Here is an 18,387-nt window from a genome sequence, read left to right on the forward strand (position 1 = left end):
AGAGAGAGAGAGAGAGAGCTTAATTATATATTGTGAAGTATTCTCGTGTTTTATTTTCAGCTATGATATATTTACATTCTTATAAATATGTAAATTTATATCTCTCAACCAGCAGATCATCTATATCACTACAATTCTTTATCGTTATAATTCTTCTTTCGCACTGCAACAGCAATATAACAAGATGTAACAATTAACACTTCCGATATTAAAAATTAATTATGAAAGCGATCGTCGCGTTTAAAAAATTCAAAAGTTTATCAAATAACGATATCATTGATGACTAAGGACATTATCTGATTGTTGTCGATACTGAATATTCGTTTTTAATACTGAAAAACTCAGTATTAAAAACGAATATTCAGTATCGACAACAATCAGATAATGTTCTTAGTTATCGTATTTGATATTTTATTTCTGCAGCTGTAATTGTAGCTTTAATTTTATCTGCTTAAAATTAATATCGCTTCAACTAAGGTACCTGAGCCAAATATAAATAAGGCTTACCTTTATTTTATTTTTAAAAAATTCGATTTATGTAGGAATATTAAAATAATATGATATTGAAACTAATTGTAAGTGAGAATCAAATCTTTATTTCTTTTATTCATAAAAATAAATATTTTGCTTATGTAAAATATTTGTAAATGAAAAATATTTTTTTATCTCTCGGCTTTATTATATGCGTATGAATAATAATGCTCAACTAAAAAATAAATTGAAAATAACAAAAAAAATAAATTATTTTTCTAATCAATTTTTAAATGATTATTATCATCAAAAAGGAAATTCCTTAAGACTTACTCTCAAACATTACAATTATTCTTAACTTTGTCTGTAATTAACTCTTTAGAATCTTTAGAAATTTCTAGAAATTTCAATTTGAATGCAATTTTAGCTTCTTAAAAGATAATAGCATTGAAAATCATTATTTTCTAGTGTAAGCCTTACACTTAACAAATAAATAACAATAGTTATAATAATAAACACAAAAAAATAAGCCTAGCTTATTTAATAAGTTTAATTGCTTTAAAAAAATATACTTATATTTATTTTATTTGTTATTTTTCATTATTACAAAGACAATATTATAATGTATTATTATAAACTATGAAATGTGTACTGATAAATTTTGCAGAGAATTGTTATAATCCAAGCAGAACAACAAATCATTATGATTTCCAAAATGATCATTAAAAATCATTTTTCAATCATTTCCGATTCATTTTAATGTCATTTGACATTATCGTGACTTATTGTTCCGCTTGGGAAAAATAATTCCTACACAAGTGTTTGTTAAACAAATGTGTTGCTACCTATTTCATTTTTTTAATCTCTCTTTGTATTTACTTTCTATAATACATCTTTTAAACATATATTGCAAGCATAAAGCGCGTTTTAAAGTAATAAATTTGAAAGTGGACCTTATTTAGTACTGAGCCTTATTTAGCTTAGATATCTTATTTCTTTTTCTTATAATATTTCTTTAATCTAAAAAAATGCTAATATTTTATAATGTTTTTTTTTTGATAAAAATAAAAAATATATTTTTGTCCCAATTAAGCCTATTCTACAATGTGTTATTTGTTTCCTGTTTTTACTTTTTAGTTTTTGTTTTTTCCGTTTGCGATCGTTTTATCGACAATTGCATTTTTTAGTTGCTATAACGTTTTAGTTGCTAATGTTTTTTCTTTCTTCCGAAGTTCGTTAACTTTTATCTCGAGCGAAAAATAAAAATTGGATATAAAGCAAAAAGTAAAAAGCAGGAAACAAAAAGCACATTCTTTGTAGAACAGCTTTTAATGAGGCGATCCTACTAATGTGCTCTCAATTTGTGTATCTATCCGCATTTGACTCATTCTAATAAATAATTACTAAAACTGATATCTAAGAAATGTAAACTAATTGTTTAAGTTAATATTATATTACAAATTATTATTTCAATTATACTTATTGCAATGTATACTCATAACACAATATTCTCAGCTCCAATACAGAGCACACTAATAGGGACAAGCTTAAAATCTTGCGATACATACGACATTACTGCAGGGTTCACAAAATAGGATTCACAAAAATTCCTTATATCTTTCGAAAAACATTTTAAATACTTTAATAGTTAAAATATAAAATATTATCTTATTTTATATCATATACATTAATGATTTAACATAAAAAAAAACTTTTTCTTATTTATTTGTGCTAATTTTCTTTATGGCTTATTTAAATACAAAAGCACAATAATAGAGACAGTTACCTTATGTAACAGCATACATATCAGAGAAAAATATTTCTTTATATTATTTAATAAATTTTATTATATCCAAATAAATTATATGAAATGGTCCAAACAAACTATGTTTGAATCAATAAGTACGATTGTTGAAATTTGAAACAATATATATCTTTATCTTAAATATTGAGTTGTCCGGAGAGTTCGTGCCGATGTTGAAGGAAAATTGAAATGCAGAAAATTTAAATTTTAGTACATTTAGTACATTTATTAAATTATATAGGTTAGTCGGCACGAACTTTCCGGACAACCCAATACATTATTTTGAACAGACAATGTCTATCTTTGGTATTCGCGCGATCAAACATAATTAATGTAGTACCTAGCTTGTACTGCTTGTTTAATCTCGAATTTAATCTTGTAAACGTATAAATCATTGTTTCCATAATTTCGACCAAAAAATGTAATAGATTGTTCTAAGAAAGCAATTATTTGCATAGGACAACCTCGATCAATATATTTTACCATTTTCAAATAAATAATTTCATTGTTTGTATTCATTGTAATCAAATAATATATTATTTGGTTGAAAGATATTATTTATTTTTATTACTTCAAATAATAATGTTATTTCTGTCAAATAATAGAGATTTGTCTCAAATAAAACAATGAAATTTTTGTTCAAACAAATAATGTTTCGTATAAGCATTATATGTTATTTTAATAAAACAAATTTTAGTCAAATAAATAGGAATATAAATAAGAATACTAAATCCAAAGAAATCTTTTTCTCTGTGTCATTAAAACCTAAAAAAAGAGGAGATCAAACTCAAGCGGTCAGTCGCGAAAAAGTTAGGCTCGATTTAAAATTCGCTAAATTGTTTTAATTGCTTTATCTTTTCATGCTGACACTCGACGATCATTATTAATCTTAAAACAAATCATGTGATCAAAAATTAATGAATGTCAAACGCAAAGGACTGTATTCCGGCTTTTAATTTTTATTCGAAGACTGAAAGATTATAAATGATATTCGATCGCAAATATATAGAAAAACCATAAGGAGTAAACCACTAACCAGAATTGTATACATCAATGCCTATAATACTAATGTTCAGTAATGTCCATTTTTTATGAACACTATAAATTCCCTATTAATGCTCATTAATGCTCTACAATGCATAACCTCATATCGTTTATTATACAATTTTCTTAAATTATACCCCCCAACTGTACATTGCAATACCCTCAGCAGTTTACTCTCTGAGAAAAACTAATCGCAGTGCCGCATGGGTCATTGGTGATTCATGATAACCCTTAACTAACAAGGGAACTAAGTGAATCTCTCCGATTTAAATGAGCTTTTAATATGTTGTTCTATGGATAAAAAGACATATATTTTTTTATACGTACTATAATAAAAAAAGATTTTTTTATTATAGTTCTAAAGTATTCTTGAAGCTATTCAATTTTTATTCTAAAAATTTTTTCTATCTCTAACAGTTTCAATGATATTCAATCTGAAAGAAAAAAACCAATTTTTTTTAAGAAGGATTTCATCTCCTTAACGTGCAACAACATATTAAAAACTCATTTAAATCGGAGAGATTCACTTGGTTACATTCCCTTGTAAATAGCGCACTATATTTAATTCGAGATTTTGGAGCACATGGTTGTATGTGTTACCCCGATGTTTTCAATCACGTATATCTTTACATGTAATGCACAGAATGTGAACAATTTTGTTTTTAATTAGTACGCCAAAGGATCACAAAGAAGAATGAATATATGTGAAAATTAAGAAATTGAAAATATTCGAAATATTTAGAAAAAAAAAGAAAAGAAAATATTTTAATTTACGAAAAACAAGGTTTTTTGAAAATTTATAGTTTCGGGAGCAAAATTGTTAGGGAGATTTTTCTAATGGGATTTCAAACGAAATCGAACAGACTTTGAAAAAAAAACCATTATTTCGATTATTTCCAAAAAACATATTTTCGTTATATGGAATTCAACAATCTAATAAATAAGAAACGATCATGGAAAATTCCCATTTGATCCTCAGAATCAACTATGGTCGAGAATTAATGATGGAATTAATGATAATAAAACTTTTTTTACCCCTTTTGTAATCTATTCTACCCTTACAGCTTGTAAATTAATGTTATTAGATACAGTTCGAGTGTATGTAATCTAGTGCTCCGGCTGAGAATTAATACTGTACCATCCCAACAACGTTGTAACATTGCTACAATGTTGTTGAAATGTTCCAAAATGTTTCTTGCTTACTGGGATACGTCTTATGTATTTATGTATGATATTAAAAAGTATTTTATAATTGTAACATTTTTTATAATCAAAATATCTTCCACTAAACGCTAAAAGTCTAACGTGGGTCATTGAAGATTCAATTAATATGGAACGTGTTAAGCTACAATTATTTAATAATTAAGATAGAAACGAAAAAAGAAAAGTGTAGAAAATATTTTATAATTGTAACATTTTTTATAATCAAAATATCTTCCACTAAACGCAAGTCTAACGTGGGTCATTGAAGATTCAATTAATATGGAACGTGTTAAGCTACAATTATTTAATAATTAAGATAGAAACGAAAAAAGAAAAGTGTAGAAAATATAAGAAAGAACGTATATAGACCAGATCAACCGCAAAATTCAAGTCGCGAATTCGCCGATGAACGTGAGATCATGAATAAAAATATAAGATGTTTCATATATTACATATATGAAATACGCTCGAATATAATTTTAGAACAAATTTCTTATTAATAGTAAATTTCTATTATAATAGCGGTTCAATATTGATTTATAACATTTTGGGCTAATTTTTTGATCATTAGTCATCGTAGGATTTATTTGCAAGGGAAAATCGTTTTAATGCGTGTTGGACACCGACGAATGCAGTAACGTAACAGTGCACGTGCGCGACCTAATCTCTGACCTGATGATAATTGAACAATGTTACGCGCATTATCGACTATGAATAACAAATAATAGTGATAATCTTTTCCATTCGAACGATCCCTGATACATTGAATCTTCCGCGACATTTGAGACAAAAATCAATTTATATAATTTAGTATCTCTTCACTCATCCGAGTTTATTAACAAAATTCTGTATAAATAATATAAATATAAATATTGAGTAGATAAACAAGAAATAATGATAAAAAAAACATGATTGCACTATCATGTTTTTTTTATGTGTATAGTTTTTTTATGTGTATATATTATACCTTTCTTTTTGTGTTACTTTTTCACGTTACTTTTGTGTTCAATTTATATATTTTTATGTTAGTTTATTTACATATTTGTAATCAATTTATATATTTTTAATAATGTTAATTTACTTTTATCAATTTATTTTATTTTATATTTTTCTTATATCTAATTTTTTTATATCTTAATTATCTCTGCTTTATCTCATTTAGTTCAGGAGCACAGACTTTTGTATGAGTTTCTAAAGAAAGTTTAAATTTTTATATTTTCTATTTGCGGTAATGCATAAAACATAAAAAATCAATTAATCAGAATCCTTTTCATGGAAAATAAAGAATAAGAGAGCAATATTCTTTGGAAGATAAAAAAATCGATTTTTTTTTTAATTTTATGGAAATATATATATTTATAAAAATCTTTTCTTGAATTTTGATTGAACAATTCGGAAAAATACGGACGTACAACCTCCTATTCGAAACGGCGCGCAGATCCTCTCGGATTTCCCCAAGTTTCAATATAATAACTGTTGTAATCGTCTGGAAAATCAGGTAGCTACAGGTTTTTGAATACTGAATTGTAACACGCATTAACGTTTTATATCGTCGTGTGTATAGTCGTGTGTGTATGGATCTATGGGGAAGGGGGGGGGGGAATCACAAGGTCATCAAAATAATAAGAGTTTCAACGATTTGGCGCTTGGCATCGAAGCATCTTCACTGTGGCTTCGAGATGGCTTTGAAACATTTATCTGCTTTTTTAACTGCGTATCTATTTAATGAAGAATGATTATCACTTCTGCAATTATGTATATCCTGGATGCAAATAATTTGTCGAATTTCGGGATAGACGATGGAAATATCACGTAAAACGTCGAAGCGGCACAGGCGTTCAGGGTTGCCTTCAAATCCAACTCGAGTATTATTTTATCCTTATCGATCACCGAATATTGAATAAAGATAAAAAATACTCGGAGTTGACAGAGGCTGTGGTCAAAGTCTCGCTACAAATGCTTTCAAGCATTTGATGGACCAATTAGAAGAAAGAATTTTACTGACTGAATTAAAAAACGCTTCAAAGCGTTTGCAGCATTGTGTTGACCGTACCCACAGTCAAGTTTTAGAACGCAACCCAGGAGGTTCGAACAGCTGCGAGAGAGATGAAAGAGGTCGAAAACGAGTTTTTTGAACTTACAAAAGACATATGAGTCTGGAAATCGATTAAAACTTACTATACATACTAGAAATATACGATTAAAATGTATTAAAATTTTAAAATGAAATGTCTTTTTTCTCAAAACTATGTTTTTTAAACTAGATCCTGATTTTAAACTAATGAACGGATCGACTTTACTCTTTAGTTACATATTAAAAATACTTTTCTCTATTGTTTGAAGCATTAATCAAATTGAAAAATATTAATTTGTTTCTTAATATAAAACTTTCAAAATGTTTAGATTTTTTAAGTACTATTCTTACATACTTTATAATTATTTAAAAAACAGTTTGTTTTTTATAACTTTGATTTCGATGACAATCTAAATATCTAAAGATTAATAATCTTATTTGATATTTTGTTTCAAATAATTGAATGTTATTTTATGAAATAATTTTATGGGAGACGATGCGTGCTTGGATACGTCTACTGTTATAATTACAATTTTCATTATTTTAACTTGGAAAAATTCCTGAATCTCTTAATGCGTATTAATTATAATGTGTATAAAATTTCAAATTAATAACCTACATAATTTCTGTAAAAATGAATCATAAATATATACTCTTTTTTAACTTGCAAAAGAATACTTGTTTTACAATGGGGTCGCAAGCCATAAGTCATAAGAAATTAACAAATCGTAGTGTATTATTTTTGTCATATTCTATAACTGTGATTAGCCAATTTCTTACGGTTTACGACTTGCGATTCTATTGTAGAACAGGCATTAATCTAAATAAGTGTTGTGACAATTTTTGTACTTAGACTCTTACAGACATTCCAAGTATCTTTAAGACTTGCTTCAGATATTTGTCTAAAAAATAAAAATAAAAATTACTGATATGGAAACGCGTTAATAAGGAAGAATACGAAGCTGGAAATATCTGATAAATTGTATATCAATGATATCATACTTACATCTTTGTTAACGATCTATTTGTTACAATAGATATTACTTTTGTTGCTAGAAAAGTTGTGTAAGTATTAAATAATTTACATATCGATTTTTTTATCAGGTATCTCCAGGTTTTCTTATACTTATTCTTGCTTTTGTCAACGCGTTTCTGAACAGCTTCGCATAGTTGTGTAATTGCACATTATAATACAAAATAGTTTATTGCAACATCTAATATTTACAAGTATAATATTTTTATAGGTTATGTGTTATGCAAACTGATCATATCATGAATTTCACTTGATATAAATGAAATTTATGCTATATATATTAATTTATATTATATAAATGAAATTCATGGTCAATTAATTATAGTCAGTAATGTAAATAGCTACACATGCTCCAAAACTTGAATAATTTTCAGACGTCTTTTCAAAAAGTCTGAAAGACATATCTTTTGGAAAATTTTAAAAGACATCTGTTTCAAGACGTCTTTTGAATGTCTTTTAGACATGCATGTTCTTTGGGTCAATAGAGATGATAACTGTAGAGAAAAAAATCAATAATTTTACAACAATATAATAAATAATATTATATAGCATTATAAGTAAAAGAAAGGACTCTAATAATGAGATATTCATTTATTTTGGATAAATGCTAGAAATTTATGGGCAGAATTTAAAATAATAATAGATCATTTTGAAGGAATTTAATAAACTTTAAGATAATGTTACGTAAAATCAAATTCTATTTTTTTTAAATATAAAAAGTGCAGAGCAAATCGCAAAAGCAGAAAATTATGCTCTTAATATGAGATCTCCCGAGAAATCGATAATAAAATGTAAAATACATCAGTATTGCAATTAAAAAACTTTATTTAATGATCCTAAAATACAAACACGGAAAAAAAATTAATTGAGTGGTACAGCAAATCTATAATTTACTACGCGAATTCAACATCGACAGCTAAGAAGATTTGATGGTTTAACAAATCGCTAATGTTATTCAGCTGTCAACATTGCTATTTTAACATAGAAAATTGACTGTCTGTATATTACTGTAAATTTGCTGAATCAGTGAAGCATTTAACTGTGTTTTTTTCCATGAACAAATAAACGCGCAAAATGAGCATGCAATACATTGTACCTGGAAGTTTGTTTGCGTCGTATGCTCTAGCATGTTCCAATGTGCTCCTACTATAACTCCTACTCACTTCAATGAGGGTTAGAGTGAATAAATACTATGGTAGGAGCACTTTAAAACATGTTAGAGCATGCGACGTGAACAAATCTCATGACTCGTCTTCAGGTAATTGGAAGCAAGTAGAAATAGGCACTTGATGTTCATTCACTTGATTGTCCTTTTCATTATTATACAATAACATTTATACTTTAGCAATGATTTTCAATATGATAGGAACATAAATTATTTTATATTAAAAATACTTTAAGTATCTATTATGATTTCCATATTACAGTTTTACGATCAAATCTAACTTCTGTAATTAAAACTCAACATATCCCGTATTTTTCTATTAGTATGATCTTACTCTATCACATAAAGCATTTATTGCCAAATATTTACTTATTAAATAATAAACAAGGTTTAAAGGCTCATTTCAATGAAACTTGAAGAGATCCAAATTCTAAAATCTTTTTTTGCAACGACAGGTATGATCTAATAATGAATTTTCTAATAAATAGTTTACAATTCAAGAATAATAAATTCGTGGTGGAATCAATAGATAGCGTTTATTAGTTTATTAGTTAACGGAAACGACGCTATCTCGTATTAAGCGCCTATCTAATAATAAAAGGTTTATAATAAAGGGTTTTCTCTATATATAAGAAATAATTGTTATTTTAATAATTCTTGAAATTTAATCGGGACACTACCTAAAGTGATTCAATATCTCAAAAAAATAACACCAGATTTTTTCAGATTTTTTAAAACAATTTTAACTCGTACCACCGAGGTACAGATAGACGGAAAAATATCTTTTTGTGCACAAAATTCGGCCGATACTCTAATTTTTAATCAATTTTAAAGCTTTTTGTTTTAATTTACTCGAAATTAAATAAGCTATAAGCATATTTTGCGTAAATTTTGATTACGGTTCAAATTAAAAATTGCCGATCCAATATTTGTATAATTTTGATTTTTTTCTGCTCACTTCATTGGATCGTAATCAAAATTTATGCAAAAATGGGCTTATATCATTCAATTTCGGACAAATTAAAAAAAGAACTGTAAAATTAAAGTTAAGAATTAGAGCGTCGGCTGAATTTTACAAAAGTGTTTTTTTGCTTACTCGTGCCCCGATAAAAATGCATTCGATAGCAGGGGTTAAAATTGTTTAAAAAATCTGAAAAAAATCTGGTGTTATTTTTTTGAAATATTGAATCACTTTATGACGTGTTTCAGTTAAATTTCAAAAATTGTTAAAATAATAACCATCCTAGTATACGTACTTATTTATAAAGTATTTATATAACAAAAAGTCAGAAAAATAATTTTAGCTCAAAATATAGGTATTATTTAAAACGTTAAAAGAAACGTTAAAAGAAATCATGTTCAATCCGAATGCATTTTTATTCATTTATAGGAATTGCATGAAGCACATTTCTATGCCTTTCGATCTAAAATTAATATCTCCTTTTTTTGTGCATTGTGAATACTACTCAATTGAAAATTTTGAATAGGAAATGCAGTTTTTCAATCCAATTGAATCTAATTGAAAACAATTTTTTTAATTTTTCAATATAGTGAAAATTCAATTTCGAAAGTATCTATGCAAATATTAAATTAATATGCAATGATATATCTCTGACATAAATACATATATTCTGATCTTTTGTCTCTATTATTCGAGTATCGGTACGAATACTCGACAATAGAAAAAACGAATTGAGATGTGTTTCTGTCAGAAATGTATACTGCATATTAATATATCACTGTGTATTAATGTATGCCAGAGATATAGGCTGCGTTTGGAATTGACGCTTACGCGTTCATTCTATCTTTATCATTCATTATTCATAAAAAGAAGAATAAAATTTACAGCATATGAGTGTCGAATGCAGCTCTAATCACTTCGTATCGATATTTTCGAACATCAATTGGATTCAATGCATTTAAAATACCACAAAAATTTCAATCTATTTTACTCCATAATCTATAATCTCAATATGCTCTTTCTATCTACAATATGTTCTTTGTTTTCTTGCTTTTTACTATTTTTTTTACTTTTGCCTTTTATCCAGTTTTTCGTTTTTCTGTCGTTTGAAATAAAAGTTGAACTTCGGAAGAGACAAAAAACACTCTTGGTATTAGGTGTACAACTTTGCTTCCGCCGTTTTCCTATAGTTGACTTTAGCGGTAAATGGTGATCGAAATAAATAGATCATAGACGTCATACAATAAACTTGGGCATCTGTCAACATAACCCCATGGAAACATTAGTCGATTTGTGTCTGCATCATAAAGTTATTCTCGATTGAAAATGTTACGAGCCAAATTCTCGTCATTTGCGGGAAGTTTTAATTTTTTGCTTCAATATGAAGAAATCTGCGGCTGAGGCTCATCGAATGCTCTCAAATACTTATGGTGAGGCCGCTATTAGTGAAAGAACGTGTCGTGAGTGATTTCAATGCTTCAAGAACGGTGATTTTGACGTCCAAGGTCATGCTCTGTATTTGGTGGGACCAGCTCGGCGTAGTGTATTATGAACTGTTAAAACCGACTGAAACAATCACAGGCGATCGGTATCGAATGCAATTGATGCGTTTGAGCCGAGCATTGAAAGACAAACGGTCGCAATACAACGAGAGACACGATAAAGTGATTTTGCAGCATGACAATGCTCGACCCCATGTTGCGAAAGTGGTCAAGACATACTTGGAAACGTTGAAATGGGAAGTCCTATCCTACCCGCCGTATTCTCCAGACGTTGCTCTCTCTGACTATTACTTGTTTCGATCAATGGCACACGGCCTGGCTGACCAGCACTTCCGGTCTTATGAAGAAGTAAAAAATTGGATCGATTCGTGGATAGCCTCAAAAGATGACCAGTTTTTTCGACACGGGATTCGTACGCTACCCGAAAGATGGGAGAAAGTAGTGGCCAGCGATGGACAATACTTTGAATCATAAATGTATAATCAGTTTTTTACAATAAAGCCTCGAATTTTGGAAAAAAAATAGCGGAAGCAAAGTTGTACACCTAATAGATTTCCCTTAAATTTGAGAATTGATTTTATCATCTCCTTCTCCTTTTCTTTAGCACTCGTCGAGTGAATAATGATGATTTCGGCCAGCAATCAAAGTATAATGAATCGATTCAAAAATGTATTTCAAAAATATATTTCAGCGAGAATAATGACGCAATAGTCTCAAAAATGTCTTCCCAAACACTGGACGCCTGCGCCTGTAGTCGCATAGACGCGAGCCAATACGAGTGATCCTAACTTTGTTAGAAACTATAAATCTATTTTTTATTGCTGCACTTTGAACCGGTGCAATAAGTTGAAGCAAACGTATAATTCATTTCAATTTATTGCTCTGTGTGTATTAGTTCAGAAAGTGCAGCAATAAAAAACAGACCTTATGTTTTGTAGAAACAACTCAGAAAAAGTTCTCAATTGGAATACGAAAGGAAGTGTATGTTCTTGATGGTGGCTGTAAAAAATAGATTTTTTATTTTTTAAAGGGCCGCTATAGCGAGATTCATATTGTAGAATTTGTTTTGTAAGTCTAGAACAACTTAGAACAAAAAATTCTCAAACGAAAGAAAGTATATGTTTTCTCGGTTTGTCGAAAAATGTTTTTTTTTCTTTCTCCAGGTTTCTAGTTTAATTTATGGAATTATCTTTTTGGAACAATGTTTGTAACGACTAAAACAATCTATAGAGATAAGAAATTGTTTGATTTTTTAAAAAAGGTCTAGCTGTAAAAATGTTTTTTTTTTTTATTTTAGAGAATACAAACGTTTGAAATAAAGTAATATCATTTTGGAACGATGTGGTATAAAATTAAAGCAATTTTAAAAAATAATTTTAAAAATTATAAGTTTCCCAAAAAATAAGAGCATCAAATTCATACTCTTGAACTTCTTGCTTGGTTCATCTTTCTTCTTTTTCTCTTCATATTGAAGAGAAATAGAAAAAAAAGATTCTGCAAAAAAGAAAATTCTGCAAAAAATTCGGCTAAAAAGAACAGGTCTATTGGAAATTATCTTTTAGATCGCCTACATCTGGCAACCCTGAAACAAATGAGGATTTTCAAAGGCAATTGCATCAACATTACTTTGACTTTAAGCAATGCTTAAAACGCTCTCTTTCTCTCTCCTTCTTTCGCTTTAAAACGAGACAGAGAGAGTTTTAAGTCTTGCTTAAAGTAACGTTGATGCAATCAACACGGGCCTAAGATATATATAATATACCTATGTATAATTGGTCCAATTGGTCGCTCGAAATTTTTCTATCAGATTCTCCATGATTTTCTTCTTATTAAGAAGAGTAGTTTACTAAATTAATAACAAAATGACATCTTTTCAATTTCATACAGGTACGATGATCCCCAAATCAGGCGGCGATTATGCATACATTAGCGATGCTTTCGGACCTTTGCCAGCGTTTCTCTACCTTTGGGTCGCCTTATTCATCTTGGTGCCAACGGGGAACGCAATCACAGCTCTCACATTCGCACAATACATACTGCAACCCGTATGGCCTGGATGCGAGCCGCCGTATGCAGCGATTCGATTACTCGCTGCTGTGATCACATGTAAAATGAATAAATTTTTTCATTTTATTTTGATAATTTATAGAAAAAAAAGAAATGTATAATATGATCTAATAAAATATGATAAATGTTCAAATTTAAATTATAATTATATATATTCAATAATTATACAAAAAATAAAAAAACTACAATAATGTCATATTATCTCAATATAGTTTTTTGAGGTTTTCAATACATTATTGTAATATCATCGTTCCGGCAGCTTTCGTATTCCACGAGAAAAAAATCAAAGAATAAAATTACTGAAACGATGACATATTGAAATGGTAACATATTGAATACATTATATTAAAAGATACTATAATTCGTATTGCTGTGTTCCTTTTATTTTTTGTATAATTATTGAATTATAATTTAAATTTAAATACTCCTCATGGAAATAACTTTTGAAACCTTTCAGTTAATTATAGGTTTTTCAATATAATTGATTATGCTAAATTTCTGTCAACTTTTTCTTCTACTTTTTGTTAGCTGTTCGATATCTCTTTCAGATCTTCACATCGTTATTATAAATATCGCATGATATATATATATAAATATATATATCGTAAATATCGAATTCATCAGAGATATTTTGACGTACGTGTGCAATGAGATGTAATATAAGATATAATCCAATATAGCCTGAAAAAAACATTATTCATACACATCCTCTCGTCAGATTGTTTTATAATATCCGCGATATGTATATGACGAACATATTTCATTATTCTGTTGTAGGTCTGTTAACTGTCATTAACTGCTATAATGTTAAATGGGCGACCAGAGTGCAGGACATCTTCACTGGCACCAAAATCTTCGCTCTAGTAATCATCATGGTAGCCGGTGTTTGGTGGCTCTGCATGGGCCACACGGAGAACTTTCAACATCCGATGTCTGGCACTAATACTCAACCCGGTTACATCGCTCTGGCAGTATATTCTGGACTGTTCTCTTATTCAGGCTGGAATTATCTCAACTTCGTGACGGAGGAGCTAAAAGATCCCTACAAGTAATTGTCGTAAATGCAATTGGGATTAAATTCTCCATGATCTTTTTGTATCTTTATTGCAATTCTTTTAATTTATAAAAAAGCAGCGTAATAATACTCAGAAAAAATATTCTAAATGTTAATAAATATTTGTTTAAATAGTGTCAATTAAACATTTATTTACAGTAAATAAATATTCACTTAATAAAGAAAATGATAGTTAAATCAAATTAGTGATTCTTGTACCAAATAAATATATCTTTGTATTTAGTAAATATTTACTAGGCACTATTCAAACAAATGATTTATTAAAATTTAATATTTTCAATGTACAGGTCAAATTATATTATTTACTTATTTTTGATAGAAGATAATACACTAATTTATGTAAAATTAATATTTAATTCTTAAAATTGTTTGTCTTATATATTATTAGAAATAGATACGAATAAAATATTAGTATATTATTATATTATTGAAGCACGTTTATATATTTATGAAGATAATAACGTAAAATTTTAACAAGACTTGTAGAATCTTTCATGTGATGTTGTTTTTTTCATTTCCACAGGAATCTTCCGAAAGCGATTTGTATATCACTGCCATTGGTGACAGTGATTTATGTTTTCGCGAACATTGCCTACTTTGTCGTACTCACGCAGGATGAAATACTTGCGTCGAATGCTGTCGCAGTTGTAAGTACGTTTTTAATGTTAAATACGTTAATAACAATTATAAATACATAAAATATTAATTCATGATTGATTCGCTTCTACGTAATATTGTTCGCGCAAATATTTTATTACTAAGAAAACAATTCTTTGATTTTCTCTTTAATATGTATAAAGATAATATAAATTAAAAAATAATTTTTAGAAAAGAAAAGAAATTGACGACTTTAGTTCACACAATAACTTGCTTGTATTAAATTGATTACAGTAATATTTTATATATTGAGTAAAGGAAGAGGAAAGTGCTGAGCATTCAGAATGTGCTGAAAAAATGATTTTGCTGAAAGATCTAAAATTTTGTTGAATAAGAACTTTAATAATTAAATTAAAGGATTCTTTTAAATAACAAAAATATCAAGAATATAGAAGAACAAATTAGAGTCAAATTCGAATATCGATATGTGTAATAAACGAATATTAAAATTTTAATATTCTGATAAATTGATATGAAATATAAATTTAAAAAACTTAACATCAGTTGATGCCGAAATACGTCATGTAATACAATGTAACGTAAAATTTTTTAAAATTAAATTTATATTTCATATCAATTTCAGAATGTTAAAACGTTTATTATACATATCGATATTCGAATTTGACTCTAATTTGCTCTTCTATATTCTTGAATAAGAACTGCAAAATAATTTTGTTGAACTGTCATAATAATTTTATTGAAAATTAAAACTGATTACTAAAATATCAAAATTTTTTGCAGCATTGTTTATTATTTTTTTAGTTTCCAACATAATTATTTTGATTAGATGTCCAGCAAAATTTTAGACTTTTCAGACAATCATTCTTTCTGTACATGATCTCTTGCACATGCGTTACTGCGTTTCATTAAAGCAAGCTACCCGATAAAAAAATCAACAGATATGTATGATATCGCGAGAAGTGACACCGATTTATTTAATCCATTCGATACAGAAAAAAATTATGCAAACCCGCAATTGCTTTCAGTTGTGATTAAGATCTGTTCCACTTTTACTAACTTAGTATTAAAACAGAATTTTCTTTTTAGACCTTCGGCGATAAACTATTAGGCGTTATGTCATGGATCATGCCGTTTTTCGTGGCATGTTCGACTTTCGGAGCATTGAACGGCGCAATCTTTGCGTCGTCTAGATTGTTCTTTGTCGGTGCCCGAAACGGACACCTCCCCACTGCCATTGCTTTAATTAATGTTCGCAACTTGACGCCGATGCCATCCCTCATCTTCCTCGTAAGTATCACATCCTCATGAAACGTAAAAAGAAAACAGTAAATAAAAAGAATTTATTATATAGAATTAATTATGAACTAATTAATTTTTTTTAAAGCTTTTTTTAGACATTTCACATAATATCTTTTGATCTATTATATTTTAATTTTCGCGAACAAAACTCGAATAAAATAAATAAATATCGCCAACACTTATTCAATTTTACGATAATTGATTGCAAGTCACTTATTTAAAAAAATGACATCTCAATAGTGAACATATTTATTTATTGTATTTATTTAATCATTAACGATGAATAATTTTTAAAGAATTGTTTTATTAATAAATTATCATATTATTAATACGTTATCATCATATAGAACAGCGTGTATGTTTGTATAGTGACATTTGTTTGGCGATAACGGGATGTGACAGTGATTTATGTAGCTATAACGATCATGAACACTTCAGTCAATTGACATCAGGCTTAAGTTACAACGATTGCATTTATCATGAAATTTGTTTGTTCTAATTCCAATTAATATCACATTTATACGATGATACCCAAATATTTTAACCATATTAGAAATTATTAACTATATACTTTATAGAAATTTTTGACTGTAGTATTCACTTTTCACTTTTCGGAAATATTTTAGACTCTTTAATAAGAGTATTAAAAGAAAAAACATTATACGTTTTCATGCGCATATGTATTGCATATTTAAATTGATATTTTACTTGAGAGAAAATATCTAACGTAAATACTCAAAGAAGATAATCGGTACATTTTCAGCTTTATTATACCCAACATCTGTAATCTGCACAAGTAATCTGCACTTTGTGTGCGATAATTCGACCCGTCCAATTGTCGGGAATAGAATTAATTGACGTGCATAAATCGGATCCCGTGAAATTACATTAAAGCCGGCGTCTTAATGAAATAAACGAAGCCAGCCGGATCAGAGCAGGCCGGTAGACACACACAGCGGCATGCTATTATGTAGTTCGACATTTTGATTTGCGGTTCGTTAATTGAGAACGATAAATTGATCCTTTCGCTCCCTGGCCCCGCGTCTCTTTGACGATTAATGGCGGAAGTTTGCTCGCGATCTTTATTCCTTTCTACGAACGAATGAAAAGAATCGATTGCGTCAAAGCCATGCTGTCACGAATAATGCATAACATGTTAACTATAAAGTATAAGATATACTTCGATATAATTAATTACACGATGTTTAATATAGATTGTAATTAGTTCTGAGATACCAAAATCATCTTTTTAATTTTTCAACGATAGCTTTTGAAATACAGGAGATTCAGATAATCTAGATTTTCGTAAATTCTACATCTTAAAATCTACTTATTTAAAAAAAAATTTTTTTTTTCTTTGAACGAAATGCCAATTTTAGATTTTGATATAAATCTGGAACCAAGTGTTTTAAAGCGTTTTAATTATTGCGATTCGCAATCAGTTCTAAAAGCGCTGATACGCACGCGGAGCAATTTTTCTATTCTTGTAGTCGGACTCCAATTCCGAGCGTTAAACTATAATTTCCGTTTCTAGTGCATTATCACCCTGATACTCCTCATCATAGAGGATGTCTACGTACTAATAAATTATGTCAGCTTCGTTGAGGCTCTATTTACCACACTGTCCGTGTCTGGTCTATTGTGGTTACGTTACAAAAAGCCCGATCTCCATCGTCCGATAAAGGTATGCGCAATTTACATTTAATTTTTAGAAAATATCATATCTATGCATCTTTCTTTTTTTTTATTCGATCGCAAATTTCATTTCGTATTTTATCTTCTAGGTTTCTATCATTTTGCCAATCATTTTCTTCATAATCTGCGCATTTTTGGTCACCTTTCCGTGTTATGTCTCGCCATGGGAAGTAGGTATAGGCGTAATCATAATTCTATCTGGCATTCCCGTGTACTGTATATTCATCGATTGGAAAACGAAGCCCGCTTGGCTCATTAATGTATCCTGTAAGTATAGACAAGTTTTAGAAGTTTGTTTAAAATGAAACTGTAAGATAGTGGCTTACGTTTATGCAATAAATATATAATATATATATTTAATATATATATTTAATAA

General features: G+C 28.6%; 1 protein-coding gene across 1 annotated transcript in view; it reads left to right on the forward strand.

Moving 5' to 3' along the window:
- LOC108686100 (large neutral amino acids transporter small subunit 2) overlaps window positions 1–18,387 on the forward strand; it is a 22,782-nt gene that overhangs the window by 4,042 nt on the left and 353 nt on the right. Inside the window, exons 2-7 of the mRNA XM_018191190.1 lie at window positions 13,145–13,363; window positions 14,102–14,372; window positions 14,923–15,046; window positions 16,104–16,304; window positions 17,851–18,000; window positions 18,101–18,276. Of these exons, the coding sequence (XP_018046679.1) occupies window positions 13,145–13,363; window positions 14,102–14,372; window positions 14,923–15,046; window positions 16,104–16,304; window positions 17,851–18,000; window positions 18,101–18,276 (1,141 nt within the window). The remainder of the gene's footprint in view (window positions 1–13,144; window positions 13,364–14,101; window positions 14,373–14,922; window positions 15,047–16,103; window positions 16,305–17,850; window positions 18,001–18,100; window positions 18,277–18,387) is intronic.

The sequence above is a fragment of the Atta colombica genome, unplaced genomic scaffold (assembly GCF_001594045.1).
Source record: "Atta colombica isolate Treedump-2 unplaced genomic scaffold, Acol1.0 scaffold164, whole genome shotgun sequence".
Taxonomy (NCBI): domain Eukaryota; kingdom Metazoa; phylum Arthropoda; class Insecta; order Hymenoptera; family Formicidae; genus Atta; species Atta colombica.